This window comes from Meleagris gallopavo, chromosome 1 (assembly GCF_905368555.1).
Source record: "Meleagris gallopavo chromosome 1, MGAL_WU_HG_1.1, whole genome shotgun sequence".
Taxonomy (NCBI): domain Eukaryota; kingdom Metazoa; phylum Chordata; class Aves; order Galliformes; family Phasianidae; genus Meleagris; species Meleagris gallopavo.
In genome coordinates, this window is record NC_139404.1 from 79,168,294 (window position 1) to 79,189,788 (window position 21,495).

The 21,495-nt window shown below is 45.6% G+C and overlaps 1 protein-coding gene across 6 annotated transcripts in view; it reads right to left on the bottom strand.

Annotated features, from left to right (window-relative positions):
- Positions 1–21,495, bottom strand: part of VANGL1 (VANGL planar cell polarity protein 1) — a 42,263-nt gene that overhangs the window by 5,734 nt on the left and 15,034 nt on the right. For 5 of the 6 annotated variants that reach the window (XM_085237030.1, XM_085237041.1, XM_085237049.1 and 2 more), the window contains 3 exons: positions 6,435–6,568; positions 3,084–3,219; positions 834–1,068 (listed from right to left, as the gene is read on the bottom strand). In XM_085237030.1, coding sequence (XP_085093156.1) covers positions 834–1,068; positions 3,084–3,219; positions 6,435–6,568 — 505 coding nt within the window. The remainder of the gene's footprint in view (positions 1–833; positions 1,069–3,083; positions 3,220–6,434; positions 6,569–21,495) is intronic. The other variant, XM_085237069.1, reaches the window with a different exon arrangement.

Below are 21,495 nucleotides of genomic sequence, written 5' to 3' on the forward strand. Positions count from 1 at the left end.
ATGCAGGAAGTTATTTCAGCTTCTGGGCTCCAGGAGACATCTGTTCCCCTCTCCCTTGCCATCTTAATGGCAGCAGAACCACCCCCTTGCAGCTCTGAGGAAGATCCCATGTGGATTCCAGTGAAAAGTCCACCTCTGTTTCTTCACAGCATTTTCACACTCAGCACAGAAAATCCTGGGTAAATTCCCAAGAGTGAATTATTGCATTTCTGTCCTTGGGTTGTGTTCTCCAGCAAGGTGGTTGTAGGATACTATTAGGGAGGAAGGCAGAAGGTGGGAGGGAGGACACTGAGGGACCACGTGATTTATCTCCCTCATTGTTCAGACCCTCCCTGCATTTGCATTTCAGCAGTCAGGGTGTGACGCAACAAACAGACATCTGACCAGGCAGACCACGAGTTACAAACACCATCAGACAGGGATTTAGGCTATAAATAGAAGCAGTCCAAAATGCAGCAGTGTGGAAGAGATAAAAAGAAGAAAAATGTCCTTTGCAAGTTGCTATCTCCATCAGTCAGCCAGCTGGGAAAACTGCCCATGACTCAGGGCCACCACCTTGGACACTTCTTTGATACTGACTCCAGTGCTGAACTGGATATCAGAACAAGTGGCTAATTATCTCAAGGGTACTTTCAGCTGAAAAGAAAAAGGTGCTTCTGAGGAACCACCACTTCCCTTTAAGACTTGATGCAATCTACAGAGTGCTGATTGCATTACAGAAAGCAGATATAAAAATCTCCACTCGCTTTCCCCAGCAATTCCTTGCCCTGTGCACACACACGTGCTGTCCCTTTATCCTTCCTGCCCTACACTAGGGTTAAAGAGCACATTACCTTTGGTGTCATGTTATTTGTGATGCAGAAGGACAAGTGTTGCAGGATGCTCTCCATGCTGTGGTACTGCTGCTGGCGGGTGGTGCGAAGGTACTTCTGCAGAGCTCTTGCCATGGACGGGAAGATTGCCTGGGCTGCTTCTCGAGAGTCCATCATCTCTCCTGGAGCTTTTTGCTGTTCCTCTGCCTGGAGGCGTTTGATATGAGTGAAGGCTTCCTCTACTGCAACCACAAGCCTGCGGAAAGAAAACCAGCACAGCAAGAGTCACAACACAAGAGGTAGGACAGGTCTGCAGTTAAGGCAGAGCCTGGGAGTCAGGATTTGCAAGCTCTGGTTCCTATCTCTACCACTGACTCACTGTCTGCCATACAAGTTACATAAAATCCACTCCGCTGACGATCTGTGAGGTAGACAGCAGCTCTCTCTTTCTTGCCCAAGCCATCCAAAAACCGAGGGTCATAAACCAGGATTAAGGCTTTAAAAGCCTGAATGTCGTACTTGGTTCTGCCAACACAGCATAAACATCAGTTACATGACTTAACAAGACACAGCTGCCCTTGTGTTTAAGGCATATCTTTGGAAACGGCAGTTCCAGCATGCAGTGCAGCAGCTTGATGTCAGGAAGAGGCTGGCTATAAACTAGCATGACCCAGGACGCAGAGCGCTGTAAGACTGTGCTCACCAGCTGCGGCCTGCTCTGATTTACACCAACTGGGAGCAAACCTTGCATTTCTGGATGACTGCCCTGTAACTCTCCACTGAACAATGATGAGGTCCCCATCTACTCTCCTAACACTGCAGCCAAAGACAACCTCTGCAAAGCATTCCTGTGTTGGCACAGGTGAGCAAACACCGAGAACGCACCATAAAAAGGCAAACATGCCAAATGACACTTGCAAGCCCAGCAGAATTTAACAAGTGATGGACTATGCTGCAGTCAATGGGGAGAAAGCAACAGTAATAGAAGAGCCACCCGACAAAATTATTTTGCCTCTCTAGACAGGACATGTTTCACCAATTACTGTGACCTTTATGCCATTACCCAATGTATAGTAAAGCTAGGAGAAGCTGCCTCAGGACAAGCAGGAGTACAGAAGACTGCATTCAGGCTGTATACAAAGAACAGCATGAGAAGCCCTGACCCCTGTAAGTTTTCTTTAATTTGACGTGGGGAACAGTGGAAATCAGTTTCTAATCTCTGTGTCCTTTTGTTGCAGCTCTGGCCTTCCTTCTTTGTAATATCTGGCATGCTCTTCTAGTGACTGATGGTTTTGCTCTGACTAAGCAGCTGCTCTAACCAGCCTCATCAAGAAAGAGAGACATGCACACATTAGGATGCTATACTGCACAGAAAAGAAAATTTAGGATCTTATTACCCCATGGCTGGAAGAGAGCCTGACCAACAACAACTATAGAGCATAGGTCAGACCAAATCAGGCTGGGGGGACACTGTGCCAGCACTTTTCTAATGAAATATAAGCGGCCAAAATAAAACACAATACAAGCCAGCTCTATCCAGTTATGGCACATTCCTTCCAAAGGGAAGGAATCCCATAGGGGTGCCTGTCTGTATGCAGCTCCCCTCAAAACATTAGGTGTGTTAACTACAAACAGTAATTAGGTTCTCAAGCAAACAAAGACACAAACTCTCTGGGGTCACCTCACCAAAAACCTCACTCCACAGCTTAAGTGTGACTAGCAGAAAACACCTATTTATTTCCAAAATAAAACAGAGGCAGTCCTGGTCATGTCTTTCCCCTTCAATTCATTTCTAAAAGACAGGCAAACTGCCCCTTTTAGTTGCCTATAAAAACATATTCTTTCGTCTCCCATGAAGAAGCAATACCAAATGTTCTACCAGCTCTGCCCTTGGATTACTTGAGCCGAGATGACAAGCCTGAGCACGGGGGAAATAATGGGATTTCCTACAGCAAGTAACTATGGATTTGTCAAGCACTGGACTGTTCCCTAATCCGTGACATCACATTAGCTTATCTGGCACAATATACACAAGCTCTGCTTATGTATTTTCTTCAGATAACTCTAGTTTTCAAGCTGTTACTGTCCCTTGTGCATCTGGGTTTCATATGTTCGCATACCGTGACAGATTTACAGCCACCCCCAGCCCTTAATCAAAAATCCCTTTCTCTGAACAGGCTCAGCAAGTCTATCATGACTGAGCCTCTCAAGAGTGGTTCAGCATCAGCTGAGCAGCACTGAGGCTCAACCGTGGGGAAAGGACACCTTTACCTTGCACGACGCTTTTTAACTCGGCGCTCGTGGTCGGCCTCTTCGTAGTAGAGCTCATTGTGGCTAGAGTCCCTGCGCCGGGCTGCGGCTGCGATCATGGCACGGGACTGCCCCGAGGCGTTGTTCCCTGGGCCTTCCACAAGAGGAGACAAGAAGGCGGGCATTACTGTCACAGAAGGGAGCTGGGAAAGAGCAGTACCACAAAGCATCTGCCACAGGTGTGCCACAACTCTGCCCCTACCCCATCTACACAGCTGGGGCTATAAACGCTTCCCCAGCCCTCATGAGCTCTGTAGAAACCCCGCTGGACAGCACGTGCTTGGAGGGGAGCTTTCTTCCTAGCTCCAAGGATGACAGTGGAAAAAGAAGTTAGTAGGGATCTCGCACAAAGGCAGGTAAGATACGCATGCCAAGGATGCAACTTACCATCCATTATATGTGCTTTCAGTTTGACAGCAAGAACAGCTGCAACGCCCCACATTTCAGCAACAAGACAGTGTGAGAACGGAAGAAACATGGCATTGGAAAGAGGAGAAAGACAAACACAAGAACATCAAGAGACGTAGATACGAATGAATGAAAACTGACGTTCAGGCAGTTACACACGGAAAAGAAAAGCAGGATGCAGAGACAACATAACCGCCTTCCGACAAAGCATCAAGGTTTGCAGAAGGGTAGATGTTTTCTGAGCAGGTGTGCTACAGGTTAGGCTGGGGTCTGTGCACGCAGCAACTGCAGTGCAGCATCTGCTATCAGAGCTTCTATTGCTTCTATTCCCTGAACAGGGAATCCATGACCTGCTCTTGAACACCCCAGCAAATGAAAGAGGAGTTTACAGTGTACAGTGCAGGAAAGGCCTAAGAAGCTCCCAGCTCTGGGTGTTTGGGCAGACATGTGGCAGAAAGGGAGAAAATGTTACTCTCGATGAGTCTACCAACTCTTCTACCCAACAGAGGATAAAGAAGGGAAGCCTAAGACAGTCTCCAAACCACCGAGAGCTGTTTTTCCAACTGCTCTTACCTGGCAGTGACTAAGGCCCATTAATTGCACAGACATGCTTAAATTATTCTGCTTATGCAAAGGCAGCTTCTATTTATTTTTCCTAAAAATCACAAACCACGTTTCCAAGACAGAAGCCTGAAGCTCAACAGTAGGAAGACCCATCATTCAAACAGATGGCTCCTAAAAAGTCTGAACACTTCAGACTTTGTTTCACAGACTTGAAATGGAGAATACTACTCAAGGGAGACACTGGTTCCCAAATTTGGGTCAGAATTATTACAAGCCTCTTTCACTATGTCTGGTGATGGAAATTCAGGTTTTGAAGGTGAGCCTCCCCACTCTGTATAAGATTACAGCAAGATGTTTTTTCTTCCTGGCTGCTACAACATCAAATACAAAAGCTGCCAACAAATTAAGCTGCTTAATAGCGTTACTGTTTTTTCACACAGAGGGTGTAAAAGGCTGTCAAGACGCCAAGGCGAGCTGCAGCCAGAACTACACTCCTCTTTGTAAAGAGGATGGGAATGCTTCTGAAGAATATGCCTTTAAGCCTGAGATTTCCACATCTACAAAGGCAAAAGTGTTGCACAAGGGATCCTGTACTGCCCCAAAATGGAAAGTGCAAGTTTTGAGGCCCTACCAGGCTCATCAGATTGCCATTAAGAAGGCCTGGCCAGCCATATCTGGAGCTCATTTCTGGTTCCTCATATTTCAACTAGTTTAGGAGCTGCTAACTCACAAAACTTCTAATGCCACTGTACTGACAGTTTTTCCTCCAAGCTTGAGCTACCCCAGTAACTGCTACAGAGTCAGGCATCCTGCTATTTCTTAAAGAGATGCTGCACCAGAAGCAAGCTGGTAATGGGAACAGCATATCCTGCAGTATGGTTTGAATGGTGCACAGACACTGGGATCTGGCAGCTCTGACTTTCCATACACAGGGCCTCACTGAGAATGAGCAACTAGATGCAAAATCTCACCCCTGGAAAAGTGCAGAGCAAGTCGGGTTACTTCTCTCTTACTGAATTAATTCTTTCCGGCTTCCAAGCTTCTTCACTCCAGGAAACAGGGGACACGGAAGAAGAAAGGCTGCCCCTCTACCCCCCTCCTGCTTCCTTTCACCTATCCTCTACCAGAAATGGGAGATCTCATTGTAAAGATCTTAAATCTACAATTGATTTTATGGACTCTGCAGTGCTGCATCAGATTTGGGGAAAAACTAAGAATAAGGCTTTGAAACTTCTAGAGCTATCAAAAATACAAAAATTAAAAAACCAAAATAAATAAGAGACATCATAGCCTTGTTAAGGCAAAGGAAAAACCCAAGACACGTGGCTGCATTGACCAATGTTCATATTTCAGTGTCTACAGCATACACAAAGCCACCTAGAGCAGCTAAGTCCTTCCAGTTCCTTCCTGCTCTCAAAGCCTTTTAATACAAACCCATTTATATGCAGGACTTACCACATCTTGGGGTTTCAGCCTTGCCTCACTGAAGAAGCTGCCCCATGCAACTTCCATCAAAGCTCTTCCATCAGAAGAGTGCACACTTTTATGGAGGCTCAGATGGCTGGGCACACCCTGCTTATCAAGCCTAGCTTCTACTGACAGAGCTTCAGAGTGCCAAATGATTAAGTCCAGTTTTCACTGCTTTGAGTGCTCTCATGGATCCACTCAGCCATCCTCCCACACATATCCTCAAAGCCCAAGAGCCTGAAACAAGTTTGCAAAACAGTAAGGCTCCATGGGGATAGTTATCTGTCTTGGCATTTTCCCGCAAACTGCTGAGCATCACAATGACTTGGAAGCACAGCCAAGCATAAGACATGTACAGCTAATTTACCACTAAGGCTGCAAGCCTGATGAACATTTCTTTCCCTGTCAACTGCTGCTTACACAGTTGCTCCTCCCCGCATTGGTATGAACCTCCTCAATCCTCCTGAAGGCTGCCCACAGCATCTGTGCAGTGAATGACTGGGGAACAGATCTAGGTTAAAAGTTGCGTTTATTGTACTAGCACAACCAAGGAGATGACCTAAGGGTGACAAGAAGCAGAGGCTGCCCAAAGCAAGCAGCGGTGCCAAGAAACTCTGTCAAGCCACGTAATCATTAAGCCTGACCCAAAACTTGGCTGTTTTCACCTGGCAAAAACAAAAGCCTTTTTGTGGACTAAACACATCTGTAAAGTCAGCTGGAACCAGCAACCCCAGCACCCTTAGGAAAACTTCCAGCAAGAGACAAGGATTTGGCAAAGCAAAAAGGTGAGAATGCGTGCATAACAAAGCGTAAGGCCAACCCAGCCCTTCCCTATCCCACCCGTTCTCAGAGACTACATTTCACCTCACCTACCATCAACATTGTAGACTTTCAGGCCAGCCATGTGTTTGGCAGCACGGGATTTGGAGGCTGTTAACAGCGCTGGGTTGTAGACGGGGAAATCTCTGTAGTAATTTTCCAGAACTACCAGTGCAGCTCGCTGGATGCTAGAGGAAAAAGAACAGGAGAAGATAAACTCACAGAATGCAATAAGGTTTTTTATTTCTTTTTAAAGTAAAAGTTTTATGGAAGAAATAGCCATGTTATTTAGAACAAGGCTGTCACACCCACGAAATTTTGCAACACACTGAATATTAAATACTGAGGCTCTCCCTAGAACCTAAAAATCTTGTCTAGGATGCTAGAAATGTCTCTCCATGCCTCAACAGGAGGACGATAGGAAAGCCCTGAGCAAGGGCAAAGTGTCAAGGATGCGCCAGGCTACCTGCAGCATGGCAAAATGCAGACAGTGCTCAGCTCCCTGGCATGCCCAGGCCAGGGATCAGCGTGTCCTGCTGGCTTTGTGTGGCCAGCCTGCATAGAGGGACCAGCTCAGTGCAGATGCTTTTCTATTTGAGTCATTTCCAGCCGCACCTTACAGCTTCTCAGATCTCCTCCATCCAAGCTCTAACAGGAGCCCAATCTTACCAGCTTTCACAGCATGATAAGATCATTGCCTTAGGAGCACAGCTGCCTGAGAATGAATTATCTCAGTAGTGCCTGTTAAATCCCAAGTAAGGGACAGAATCGAGGCAGCATCACACTTCGTTTCATTTGGAGCCCACAAAAATTAAAAGAGAACTGCCAACATATTTGTTGGCAGTTATTTGTGAAGTTCACACTTACTGACTAAGCCTGTCATAAGGAAAGCAACCAAGTACTCTCACACGTTACACCATAGGGGAAAAAAAAAAAAAAGAATAGTAATGTGGGAAAACAGACGCGAACAAATTAAGACCTACATTCAATTCTCATCACTGCCACTGATTCAACGTGTGCTCCCAGAGGAGCAATTTAATTTTCCCGTGCCTTGTGCTAATATTAACTTCTACATCACACCTCAGTAATTCAAACTCACACACACTAGCTCTGTCGCTCTCACCATCTCGTTGCCCATCTCCCACCCAGCAGTGAATGAAGTAGAGATGCAGTCCATCTACAAGATGCTGGGGAAGACAAACAAATCCAGACTTGCTCAGTGTGTACCTTCCTCTTTCACTGTTACGGTACAGCATCATCTGTTTTGTTAGCTGTACACTTTTAAGATGATCAGTTGAGGTTTTAAAGCAAATTCCATCTTTAGGACAGATGCAAAACACCCCACCACACTAACTACCGCATCCTCTGGGAGCTTTATTCTTCAGATACCAGTTCTAAATATCATCTCCTATCAGGTATGTTAAAAGCAATTTCATTTAAGCACTCAGCTAACGATATGTAATGAAGGCCACTGTTTAATCAGGGAAATAATATTCCTTTAACAAAGGCCTGCAGATGGACACCCCCACCCACGACCAGTTTATTTCTCCCTGCCAAACTCCCGATTCCTACTGTGGATTTGTTGCAGCTCCAAAACAAAATTTCACAAAAGAAATCATAGCTGCAGTATATATTTTCCCTTGTGCCTGTACTCAAACACGACTGAGTTTTTCCATGTCTGCTTCCCAGGAAGAAAGGCGAAACTTGATGAGCTTTGTCTCAAAATGTAACATTTGGAAACAAGATGATAAAAACAAGAACAGTTATACCTTGGCAGTGCAGGGCACTGGTTTCAGACAGCACTAGGACATCAGTGGCAGCAGTGGAAATGTCTGGGAGGTGCTCCACTGGCCAGCTGGCTCTGCTAGGGCACGGGAGAGCATGATGCACTTTAATACATACACATTTTCTCTGGGCCCCACAGAGGCTGTTATCACAATGACACCAGTTGTTCCTACACCTCAATGACTTACCTACCCCTCTGATTCACTGGCACACACGCACCCAAAATCCAAACACAATCAAGCTGTTACATTGCAAAACTCAGCCGTTGCTGCCCTGAATATTAAAGCCCTGTTATTTTCTACTGATGCAGTTTCCTAAATTTCTACTTAGGAAATCTCTGGCTCCCATGCAATTCATCACAGGCCCACCAGGTGAGGGGGACAGCTAGGCTGGGACTCTTCAAACTTTCTTCTAAAGAAAAGAATTAAGGAGAAGGTGCTGCAGCCGAGAAAATTAGAAGGGTGACCATAATTAGCCAGGGTGAGGGTAAAGTTGAATCAGAGCCTTCTGGGCAGCATTGCTTAACCTTTTCACCCACATCAAGGGGAAACCTCACCCTGCTGAAAGTAGGAGCTGAAGAGCAGCAAGCAGCCCTACAAGCAATGTGGCTATCCCCGGCACAGCAGAGGGACCCAGCACACTTGGGTACCTCAGTAGCTCCCAGAAACAAGCTAAGGAAGCCTTGGGCTTCCTGCAACATGCAGTTCTTTGGGATTTTCCACAGCAGGCCAGACCCTCTGCTGCCACAGCAAACAAGGTGCTTCAGTGGCAGCCTCCTCCCCACCCACACACCAGCTCCTCCAGGAATGGGAACTGGCAGCTGGCCCACAGCCCGCACTCGGATGCCTTTCCCTGCAGAAGTGTCTCAGGAGGAGCTCAGCACCGTATCCACCCACTGCATCCATTCGCTCCGCACTTCAGCAGATGAAGGCCCCTTGTATGCACAATTTCAAAAGAATGGGGAGAGGTGGGAGGAAAAGGAACAGAAAGTTTCAATACCAGACTGTCTACTTAGGGAAGGCCAAAGCAAGGACCTTCCTTATGTCCTGCAAAGAGCATCTGGCAGCCAAATGAAATTCAGGCATAGCAACAAAATACCAGAGCCCAAAAAAGCAGATCAGGATGTGAAAAGCATTTTCAGGCAACAGAAACCTGCGACATAGAAAGGACCTCTTGCACAGGACCACAGCCTTGTAAAGGCAGCATCAGTAAAATCCTACTTTCACTGCTTTGTATTTTGTGCAGTTTGAGGGGGGTTTGAAATAATTTGTTTTTATTATCTTTATTCTTCTCCTCCTGAAGAAGGCCATGTCACAGCACGCTGCCAGCAGGGAAAGCAAACAAGCAGATCCGGCAGCAGTGCTGCGTACCTCAGCAGCATTTGGCAGCAGAGAGAGGCCGAGTCCTTAACAAACAACAATGAATTAACTTCTGTGGGATCTCCAAGGAAATGGAGGAGGGGACTGTGTGACACAAAAGCATAACAACTGCCAGCTTTTCCCTGTCAAAAGATATGTCATGAGCAACCTGCTCAAGAACTTGTTGCTACATGGGATTTTGGTATCTGAGGTCTTAACACTGTGTCACTCACTCAGAGGCCGTTTTGGCTTTCTATTTGCCTTCCCAGACATAGCTACACCACCACTGAAACTGCTTTTAGAGGATTTCCAGGCAAACGAGCCAGTGCTATACTGAGAGCACAAGGAAGCCTGCTCATGTCATCAGAATGCCAGCTTAGAAGCTGCTGCTTCCTGGGAAAAATGGTGCTGAGTCTGCTGTAGTGGTGGGAAGATGGACAGTAAGAAGGGGAGTGGTGAAAAAAAGAGATCAAAGTCACACTTCTAAGCTCAAAGTTGCCATCAGACACAAAAAGACCGCAGTGGTGTCACTGATGGGGTTTTAGAAGCTTTGCGTTTTGCCTTCTGAGCTAGGAAGGCAGCTTGCCATGGCTCTGTTACCCTCTGAAGGCACAGGGGTTCCTCACAGTGTTGCAGCAGATACAGATCTAAACACACACCCAGAAAGAACTAAGATGTTTGCTACCAGAGCATGAACTTCCTTACTCTGCCACAGAGGCAAAACCCATAGGATCAGAGCTGAGGGCGAGCCAAGCATCCAAAATCCACAGGGAGAATCAGAGATTGGTGCTGTACTAATTGAGGACTGAGCAAGCCCAGGGTTATTTCACTAAATGGCTCCCAACACAGACTCATCTCCTCCAAACGTTTTTTTAAGTGCTGCAAAACAGACACACAGCATCAAAACAAGCCAAGGACTCTAGGCATGCTAAATACATACCACAGCCAGTTGGGAAGCTCTGGCACCTCGACGAGAAACTGAGCAAGAACTGCAGAGAGCAACCCTCTGTGCATAGCTAGCTTTGGCTTACAGGCTGCCTCCAGCCCACAGCTGCATCAGGTCCATCTACAGCAAGTTGCTGAGGTCTCCTTACTCCCTCTAGGATGAGATGCCAAGCAGAGATGCCAAGACAAGGAACTCCTTCAGCAGCCGCACCAAGCAAGCCAAGCAGAAAAATACCTTTTCATCACCATAACTACAGTGGCATTTCAGCCTAGTATAGCTGGGAGAACAAGACCACAGCCCCTAGGAACAGGAAAACCACATTCTCTTGTCAGGCAACCACAACTGAAGTCTCCACTGGGCTCAGGCAGGAGGCAGGCAGGCACAGCTCTCCCTCCCCCAAGGAGCAGGCATCGAGCTACCAGGACACAGTTTGTTTTAGATGTGAGCAAACAGCCAGTTTGTGTAGAGTGCACACAAGCATAAACACAGCACAGAGAGCTTGTCCCACAGTCTTCTACCTGGATGAGAGCAGGACAGCAAGCTGTTGTTTTCTTGGAGGGGTTTTTTGGGGTTGTTTTTTCTTTCCCCTCTTCATTAGCAGCCCAGCCAAACCATCCAGCACAAAGGAAAAAGGAAAGGACCACTGCCAGTCCACTACAAATCCTGCTCTTATGTTGCAACCTTTTTATTCAGAAGAGAAGCTGTGAGTATGGAAACGGGAATTTTTAAAACATAGGCTTTTATAAAAGAGCACGATCAAACTTTTTAGAAAAAGAGTCTGCTCCTTTAAATGATATGACCCAAACAAGCTCTTATTTAATACCTCCCTAAAGAGCCCTATAAAAGTATTCCCAGGCCAGTGCTCAGAAGATGCTGCTACAGAAGTACGGAGTGCTAAGTTTGAGCAAGCAGCTATAAAAACCCAGTAAACCCACAGGCATGCACGCTCCCACTGCAATCTCCTTCTCAGAGGCTTTCTAGCCTGATATTTCAGCAAGTTAATTGGTCTTCAGAACACAAGCATTTTTCCCCAGTCACCTTTACTGGCAAGTTTCAAAAAGTCCGGTAAGATGGTTTACTGGGAAAAGCAAGACACTGTGCTGGGCTGAGAGCGCTAGCACTACACCTCTTCCTTTCCTCGGTAACACAGCAAGCACATCACAGGACATAGTGACAAGGAAGGCACAATCACAAGGATACCTGTTAGTCCTGTTTTGACTTTCAGTGAACATAAAAGATAAGCTGCAAAAACCTAACACAGGTTTTAGAAACAAAGGAGGGCCTGAAGCACAAGAGCAGCTTCCAATGGGATCCAGCGAACACTTTTTCCATGAGAAAGGAAAGACTGAAGACCTTGCCGAGTCCAAAGTCATGCTGGGGTTCACTGCCTGCAACTTTAGGATGCCTGATGGCATGGGGTCAGCTCAGGTAACCAGGAGGTCTGTCCTTCTAGGCCCCTTACAGAAGAGCAAAGGGCAATTTGTCAATATGTGGCAAAGGTATGTTGCAGTGCTTACCTCAGCCCAGCCATGAGCTTGCGTCAAGAGGGCCTGCAGGGCCACATGTGAAAGGGCACCTTGTGAAGGGCTGAGCTCCTCCCACAGCAGCCAGCTGCCAGGAGTGTGGGCTGCAAGGCAAACCACTCTCATCCTCCTTGCTAAATTCTCTCCGCAGGAGGAACAGTGTGCCTGAGGGGCTTCAAGCACTCCCTCAACATGCAAAACCACATAGTATAACCCACAGACAACAGCAGTGTTCAGGCTGCTCTTTTAGACACCAACAGCCTCATGAAATACCCCAACAACTCTCAAGCTGGATTCTTCCATCCCCTTTGACCAGATGAAGGGCATTCAGACAGATGAAGGCACTACCTTTGTGTCTCAAACCCAATTCCATGCCCTCAGAGGCTAACAGTGGCTGAATTGGACCCTGACAGCAGCAGCACAGGGATCACAGCTCCAGCTGAGAATTGTTTTTTCTGAGCATGCTGACAACACAACAAGCAGCTGGTTTCCATGCCACAGTTTTGCAGAGTGGTGGGATGTCCTCAAGGGAGCTAGTGAGAATACAGACTTGCTTATTTAAGGGAAAAAGAGAAACAGCTACTGGCTGCTCACATCAACGCAAAACCAAAGCTGTGAAAGGCTTCCTTTATCTATTGATCAAACTGGAAGGTTGGGAAGGAGGGTAGAGAGAAAGGAGCGTGGGGGGACAACTTCAGTGAAAAGATGACTAGAGGAAGCTGCTGCCGAGCTGTCCCTGCATAGCAGCACTGATATGGGATAGGATACCCAATAGACAGAGATACAGAAAAGCCACTGGCTTCTCCAGCTGCAGCTCAATTCGCTCCCCTTGTCTATATCCAACTCTACAAAGGCTGGTGACCAATCTACAGACACTGCTGAAGTTGATCTTACAGTTTAAATCTAGAGAACACAATCCCAACACCTCTCCTCTGCCCCATCTCATAACTTCCGCCAACTCAAGTCTTTGCACACTTTCGGCACTAAGATAATTAAGAAGACTGAAGAAGTTGAGCTGGACTAAATGACCCATCCACAAACATAAACTACAGAGCCATGTAGATAACACAGAGGTATAAATACCAGCTCAGCCATTCAGCTTGCTGTGCAACTAGACAAGGTTTCCTTGGGAAGGCAAAGGGAGAATCAGACACTTGACAGGACAATTTCTTGCAGCAGCATCAGTTTAAGCAATGATATGAAACTATGATCAAGCATTTCATAGAATCATTTAGGTTGGAAAAGACCCCTCAGATCATCTAGCATAACCATCAATCCATCCCCACCATGCCCACTAAGCCACATCCCTCAATGGCACATCTACACATTTCCTGAACACCTCCAGGGACACTGACTGCATCACCTCCTTGGGCAGCTGTGCCACTGCCTCACCACTACTTCTGAGAAGACATTTTTCCTAATATCCAACCTGAACCTCCCCTGGCACAATTTAAGGTGTCTCTCGTCCTAGTGTTTATTCAACTGAAGGGTGAAATGTGTTCTTTGATATTCATAAGTAATCTAGCACAGAACTGCCAGTACCAAACTCCATTTGCATGAGCTTCTCCACTGTGCTCAAACTTCAGAAACTATAAGCAAGAGTTTGTCTTTTAATAAACAAAAAAATCCACCACATGCAGAACTCCCCCAAATTCTCAAACCTTCACTTCATTCAAATGTAATTTTAGCACAAAACATAACTATGGTTTTAAAAAAAGAAAAGTAATTATCTCCTCTTTCCTCTTCACACCCATCAGGCTGTATTAGATAAGAGCATCAGCTGTTGAGTTCACAGTTCATCTTTGAAAAACATAGATAAAGTGTTTGAGGGAAGCTTGACCTCTTTTAAAAGTGTGTACATACCTGAAGTTGCTCTTAGGACTGTAGGAGTTTTGAACAAGTCCTAAGGCATAGGGGATGTGATCCTGGCCCCTAGCTGTTTGTGCATTTTAAAAAAATCAGCTCAACTGAAGCTTGAAGCTATCTTCTGAATAGGTAAGCTAGGAATAATACCAAGAACTCCCGCTGCCTCAAGTCTGGAATAGCCACTACGTGCAGACACAGAGTGCCCATTCCTGCAGCACCCAGAAACCTTGCAGCAGCCGCACAAAGTACCCTGGATTACTGCTTCCAGTCCCTAGTACTGATGTATCTGCAGCAGTGATGTGTCTCATCTCGCCATCACGCATGTATGCTAGAGCCTGAGCCTCTAAAAAGATAATTTAGAATGCAGGAACCATCACGTACCGCAAGAAGTTTGTAAGAGACATTTTCAGAAGATGATTTAAAACTTGACCAAGTGATATGAAAGGCCAGAGCTTATAGACACCTTGCATACACTATACAGGAACTCTTCAAGTTACATTAATAGTTAAAAAGTACTTTCTTTCTTTCTTTCTAATGAAAGCTAAGAAACGCAATTTAAATTCCAAGGAAACAACAGAAAGAAAGCATTCAAAGTTTCTTTGGCAGCAAAACCAGCATAGCAATGGGACTTTAAGGTTAGATGGAGAGGCCTGCCCAGACACCAGCAAAGCCCTGCACATAAAGGAGTGCCTGATCCAACCCACAGCTCTGCCCAAGCAAAGCTTCTCATTTTAAAGCCAGCAGCACCCAAAGATTCTGCAAATGCTGCTGAGGTTGTGGGAACATGATCTGCACTTTCAGGATGAGCATCTCCAACCGAGACCCAAAAAGGATGCACATTACCCTTCACTAACCTTTGACTTTTAGGGAACACAAACCAGCCAGCAGCCTTCACGTTGCAGTTTAAGTCCTTCCTTATATGACAGGTGCCTGTCTGCCAGAATGGCTCTCCCAAAAACTTCAGCCGAAGACTCAACTTGATCTAAACGGTGCAAGCAAAATTTAAGCATAGAGGTACACTTAACAGGCTGACAGCTGGGAGGGAAATCAAGTTATAAATGAAAATATTGCCCTCAGATTTGTGGCCAAAAAATCTTCAGTTACCACCCAACTCCTTATTAACCCTTCCCTATTCCTTCAGGGTAGGTAGTTTCCAGTTTTCTTAAACATTATTTGGTTTCTTCTGTATGAGAACTGTAAATTCTTAATTTCTTACACTTTAAACAAAAACGATGCCTCCTCCTTTCCCCCTAAGGACATACTCCTTTGCAGAATATTTGTATTTCACCATTCACCACAAAAACTGGCTGTTAAAGATTGAGGGGGTGGATTCTTACTTTTTTCTTCAGCATTTGAAGATAAAAGCATCTTCATGGCCACAAAATTTGTTCAGCAGCTTAGAGAGACCATCTGTCTCTGTGGGTGGTACACACTGGCGACTTGGAGGGCAGAGACGGGGGGGGAAAGAAATTACATGGCAAATGCCTTAAGTACAGGGCAGGCTGGAGAGCCTGCTGTTGTACTGCTGGGTGCTGGTTGTTTAGAAAGACAAACCAACAAGAAAAAAAAAATCTCCGCAGATGAAACCAGTGGCATTTCCTCCTCACCACCCCTTTCAGAAGGACAAACCCAGCAACTCCCCATTACAGCAAGTCACACTGTACTACTGTACTGGCTGCACTGGCCAGGAGAATTAATAATTGACTGAGGGCCCTCTGCTTACAAGTATGCTTGTAAACTTTTAAAGTATTAACTATTCAAAAAATGTGAGAGCGCTCCAGGGTGCAGCAATCACCCCGAGCTACCAGCCACTGCTGCTTGGTGCATTCACAGGAGCAGAACACAATCCTTAGCTAGGCTGTTGTTTACCGTGCCCAACTCCAAGCTCCTCTTGCAGAAAGATGCAGCACAGCTTGTGTGCACAGGTAGTGTAAATGCAGATTGGTTTGTCCTGAAAAGCACAGCCCAGGAGTTTGTGAGGGTTCATGTTTATGTTGTTATTTTATTGGCACACCTGGGGCTTGTGAAATACAACTCTGTATTACTGCAGCACCTCACATAAGGCTCCCCACGCACACAACGGAGGGATGCACAGAAAAGTAAGCAAGGCAGCCAAGATCAAACAAGAAGAGGGGGATAGGCAAGATGACTGTGGGCCCTTCAGTCTCTTGAGCTGTCATCTTTATCAACGTTAAGAACAGCTCTGTGTGTAAAGCTATATATAAAGCCTTCTGAAAAGTGTACACAGAGACAAGAGGCTAGGAAAGCATGCTCCTTTCAAGAAAAACAGAGCCCTATCAGACTTCACCACATCAGAAGTTCCCAGATGAGCAGTGCATGCAGTCAGAGATACTGACAGTCTATTCCAGATTTCCAACCCCACATCTAATGAGAAGCATCTGGCACTACTGGAGCCTGCTGTTCACTACTGTCACAAATAAACATCCTTTTAATGAGGTGTTACTCTGACCCAAGTAAGAAGTCCTCACCGATCTCTGCTGGCAACACACCCCACACACCATCAGACAGACCCTCATAAAACAGAGGCATCACTGCTATAACTCATCCCCAGCATCAAAGCAGGCTTCCATCTGCTCTGCAGGGAACAGAGGGAAAATTTGTTTCTGCAGTTCCACCAGGACCCTCACAGTAACAGCAAACAGCCAATTCGTTCTTGGTGGCACCATTCTCCTGGAGGCAAGTTCCTCAAGCCCAGGAATGGAAGCGCAGAGATTCAGCCCAGCTTTGGAGAAAACAGGCTGGGCTAAAACCCATAAAAAAGTGGTTGTAAACACCTAGTTATGTGAAATGCTGCCAGGGACACTGGCTTGGAGGTCACGTCTGACACATCTCTTTGTCAGTGCTAAAGAAGCCGCTCTGGAGCACAGTTAGGTTTCTTCAGTAACTTCACACTTGAGGATGCAATTAACACCTAACATTTAGCGAGAACTTCTTGGAGAGAGAGAGTACTTAAGGCTGGTGCTCATCTGGCTGGGTGAAAGGGGAGGAGAAAGACACTCAAACAAATGCTCATCAGGGTGCTTTGTGTGGAATTCAGGACTGAGAAAATGTACTGAGAAAGGAGGCTGATTTCACACAGGCTAGAGAGTATGGATGTCCAATCCTTTGGTTTGCCCGGCCTGAGTGAAGAGGAATCGTCTTCACGATCTATCTATGAAGGCAGCACAGAAAGTAATGCCGTGTAATTATTTCCATGGAAACTACAACCGATAAAAGAACACAATAACACTATTTAATAGAGCAAGTTCTCAGCTACAAAATACTATTTTTCAACGCAGTCACAATTATTAGCTACGCATTTTCACCAGCAATGAGCAAGAGTCTGCATGCCACACTCATAACAATCTGCACAGTGGAGGTGCCCCAATACTGACACCTATCACCCACCACCACTGCGCTCACACCCACTGCTTGGTCTCCATAAATGTTCAGCAAGCATCAATGAATGTCCCTGGGGGCCATTTCTCCACATGGAGGAATTCAATGACACACCTTTGCTTCGTATGCACTCCCATGTCAGATGCCATTCTGACAGACTGTCCCTCTGCTGCCATCTGTCACACAGCAACAACATGCAAGGGAATATTGGTGGGAAGGCTCAACCTCTACTGCCATACCACCAACATCCACCTCTGATGTTGTGGGCCAACATAATAACATATCAGGCATTTTTTTCAGAGCACCTCCCATTAAATATATAATTAATGTATATAAGTAACAATTTAAAAAAAAACATTAACAAAAGGTATTTTAATTAAAACACGCACAAAAGAGCAACAAAAACAAAACTAGTAGGATATTTGACCCTGTTTTTATGAAACTAACACATCAGTCTGCTTCAATGCACCAATGTTTGGTTGGTGCTGAGGGGCCAGGCTGGGCAGCTCGGCGGGAAGAACTGCTAAGAACTGCTGCCATGATGGCGCAGGGAAGGGACGGGCTGCACTACCATCTGGGCCAGGCCAGGCCGCACATGGCCAACAGGCTGCAGGTTGGACATGCCTGGACTAGAGGCTCTGGTGACAGAACTGTTTTGCAAGGTAGCTCATTTGTGTAACACGCAGCTGTAGGGAGCTCCTGTAATCAAGGCAGTGGCACAGTTAATAAGATGTTTTGCTACAGAACAAGATACAAATACACCTCAATCTCTCATCATAGTGTTTATCACTATGGATAACGGCAAGGATTGAAAGAGAAGGGAGGGCCAGTTAGAATAATTTCTCCAGTCCCTGGGAAGGCAGGTCCAGCAAACCATAGGCAGGGTAGAAGGAAGGAGTGTGTAAGCCCAGACACACTCCCTGTGGAAGAAGTGTCCAGCTAGGTTTATCACAGCAGACACTGCATTGCTTTGCAGTCATACTTTTGACCACCCAACTGGAAACAGAAATAGCCTGCAAGTGCATGGGATCAATCACAATCAGAATGATCAATTTAATGAGATGCACATTAGGAAGCTCCTCCATCAGAATGCAGCAGGGTTTTAGCAGCTTTTGTCTCAGGCAAGATGACATCCAGCCTAAGCCCATGTTTAAGCTGATACATTTATCCATGCTGAAAAAACAGAAACAAAAGATGTAATGGAAACTTTCCTTCCTTTTAGAAGGTAGGGAGATTTTAGGACAGTACAATCATGAGAGAAGCGTTGATACAACTCCAGGACAGTGCTCTCTATGCAGCTGAAATGCTGACCAGGTTTTACTAAAGAGAAGAATTTCACCCTTGATAAGGGGGACAAGCTGCTGCAAAATAAGACGTGCAAAAGTGAACTGCTGCATGAAGAAGCTTCTTCCCAGACCTTAATCCCCTATATACTACCTTACTAGGGAAAACTACCCTGGTAGCACAAAGGGATGCACACAGATCTGTCAGATCTGTAAATACTGAGCCTAGAAATCACTTTTGTAATCAGTAGGTTCAACAGATACAAGAATGCCAACCTTGGATCAAAAGAAGCATCAGTTTCCACCACACAATTATCTTTTCAGCTTTGTTTTGTACTGAACATAAGGGTTCAAGCACCACCTATGGAACAGCTGCTTCTCTGCTTCAGTTCAGCCAAGAGACAGACTCCCCTTCCAAAAAACTTATGCATCTATTTTGTTCTGTGAGCCTGTACAAGCCACAAGATTTCTCAATAAGATATGGCTAACTCCTGCAGGGAAGGTGCAGGCTCTTCAGAGACATACACCTGTTTCAAGGAAGCATCTGCTCTCGTATTTTCAAACCACAACTCAGCAAATAGTCATCCAAATACAGATGGTAAATACAAGGATGGACAACGCTCTAGCAGATATTTTCTACTACTTCTCAGTACTAAGCTTCTTTTGATTATATGGACAATGAACACCAAGCAGCTCATATCAGTCTGCAAAAGCTGTGTCCTGACTCAAGCTGTATGGAAGACTCATAACCAACTTGTCAGTTCAGAACAAACTATCATGGCCACGCTTCTCATATTAATACTGCAGGGAGGAGAAAAACCCACTCACAGATATTTCTAACCTCAGAAAACAAAGACTACAACGGAACCACATTCAGTCTATGTGTAGGATCAATAATTACCATGCATGTTTGAAGTAATTCACTTTCCTGAGTTCTCTAGACCAGCAAAGCTCTGGGGTGGGGAAAGACTATTCACTGGAGAGAAAAGGACTGCATCCAGCACTTGAACGTGAAGAGGAGGGTTTTCTCCAGCAACGCCCTATCTACATTATTTTTGAGCCATCCAGGAGGAACTGAATTATGGATGATAGATGTCATCCACGTCCCAGTAACAGCAAAGCAATCAGCCTTTCAACAGAAAAGTTATCTACTGTCACTCTTCCCCACCTTTGTTCCCTTTGTTCTTGCTTCCAAAATTCTCACCAGCATCCCCACCCAACCTTTCCTATGTTTTCCCAGGCTTTACTTTCCCATATCTGCTCGCTCTTCCCACCTCTTTGTCCATCCATACCCCCATAAAGCACTTCCCCCACATGACAACCCCTCCTACTAGGAGCAGCAGAGCAGTTAGTAAGTTGAGACTTGGCACTTTGTTCACAGGGACTCCAATTTAATTTTTACCTCCCCTCGCCAAACCCTGAGCTACTGCCAAAGGGAATGCTCATTTTGGCAGCTAAAGTCTCCCAAAAGAAAAGTTGTAGCCAAAGTGCTGGAGGTGGGACCAAGCCAGTCTATTAATAGGTTAATTACAATATGAGTTTGGGGAACTACTCCCAAATATGCCTACCCTCCTGGACCCAGGGCCCTCAGGGGTGGAATGGAACATCAAACTCAGCATATTCAACTTTTTAACTGCAGTTGGAGCCAAGGAGGGTGGAAAATCCAGTCCATACTCTACCTAGCAAAACCCATAGTTTTACAAAAGAGCAGTTAAGCTGTTGTTTTCTTCCTTTCTCTCCCAGACAGTTTCCTCACACTTAGCAGCTCTCTGCCATATTAGAGAAGAGGCAGAATTTGAAAGCCTGCATCTTTGACTGAAAAGGTACCAACAGTTTTGCCAGGGAAACAATTCAGGACTACTCAACCAAGCAAAACTGCACAAGATGTCCCAAAAGTCTTCTCACTACCAGCCTCTGGAGCCTGTCGGACTGCTGAGGATGGAAAACCCCATGGACCAAAACTCTGAGATGCTTGGGTGCACAAAAAGGACTAAAGAACAGACCAAGGCAACAACATTTTGATTTCAGAAGGCAATCAGATTACTACGCCTGTTGAAGCTTGTTTCCTCCTTCCAGGCAGCAGGCCACAACCTATATATGACCCCTTTAAAAGGGTTGGGGTGAGGCAAGCATACACAAGAGTAAACAGAAAGAGCCCACCGGCAGCAACAAGCAGCATACACATACTCCATCACAGCCATGAAAATTTCTCCAGTGCTCCCACAAGGCTGCTTCTTCAGTCCTCCTGAACGTACCACCTTTGTGCATCTCAACCATCCAGACCTCACGTTCCAGTAGAGCAAACCAGCCAGATGTAGAAGGCAGCCCTCTATGACATTTTATGGACAAGCACGTAAGAGACTTCACGGACACTTTGCAAGATTATAATACAAGGGTGTTTCAGTTGTCAAATTTCTCTTGTTTTGCACGAACACCTTGCAATTCTAAGCTGTTAGAAGATGGAAAGAGGAATTTCAGTCATTTCTTATAGTGCTTATCACACTGGGGTCATGCTCCATATCAAGTCCAGCTGCTTGTGCCATCTGCACACAAATAACTCTCCTCTCTTGCATTCTGCAAAAGAGAGAGATGAAGAGAGAATGTGTTCTTCCTTGTCTGTGAGACACTTGGCTTCTAATCAGATCTTCAAAGTCTTACCTCTACATTAGCAAGGATGTTAAAAACAACAGAGCCTCAAAAACATGTTATACAGCTGCCAGAAACTCAGGAAAAAGCAGCACTAGCTTCCCATTCTTAGACATGCTTGGCAAGACTCTCCTCTCTAACACAAGATGCTGCTGAAGCATCTACATTTTGCATGCTTTGGATTCGGTGTGCCAAACAAAATTGCAAGCAGCTTGCCAACAAATGAGAAATTATTAATTTTTTCATACATCGCAGATTTTACTAGTCCTTGCTGCCTTCACATCACCTAAGGCATTCCAAAATCCTTCT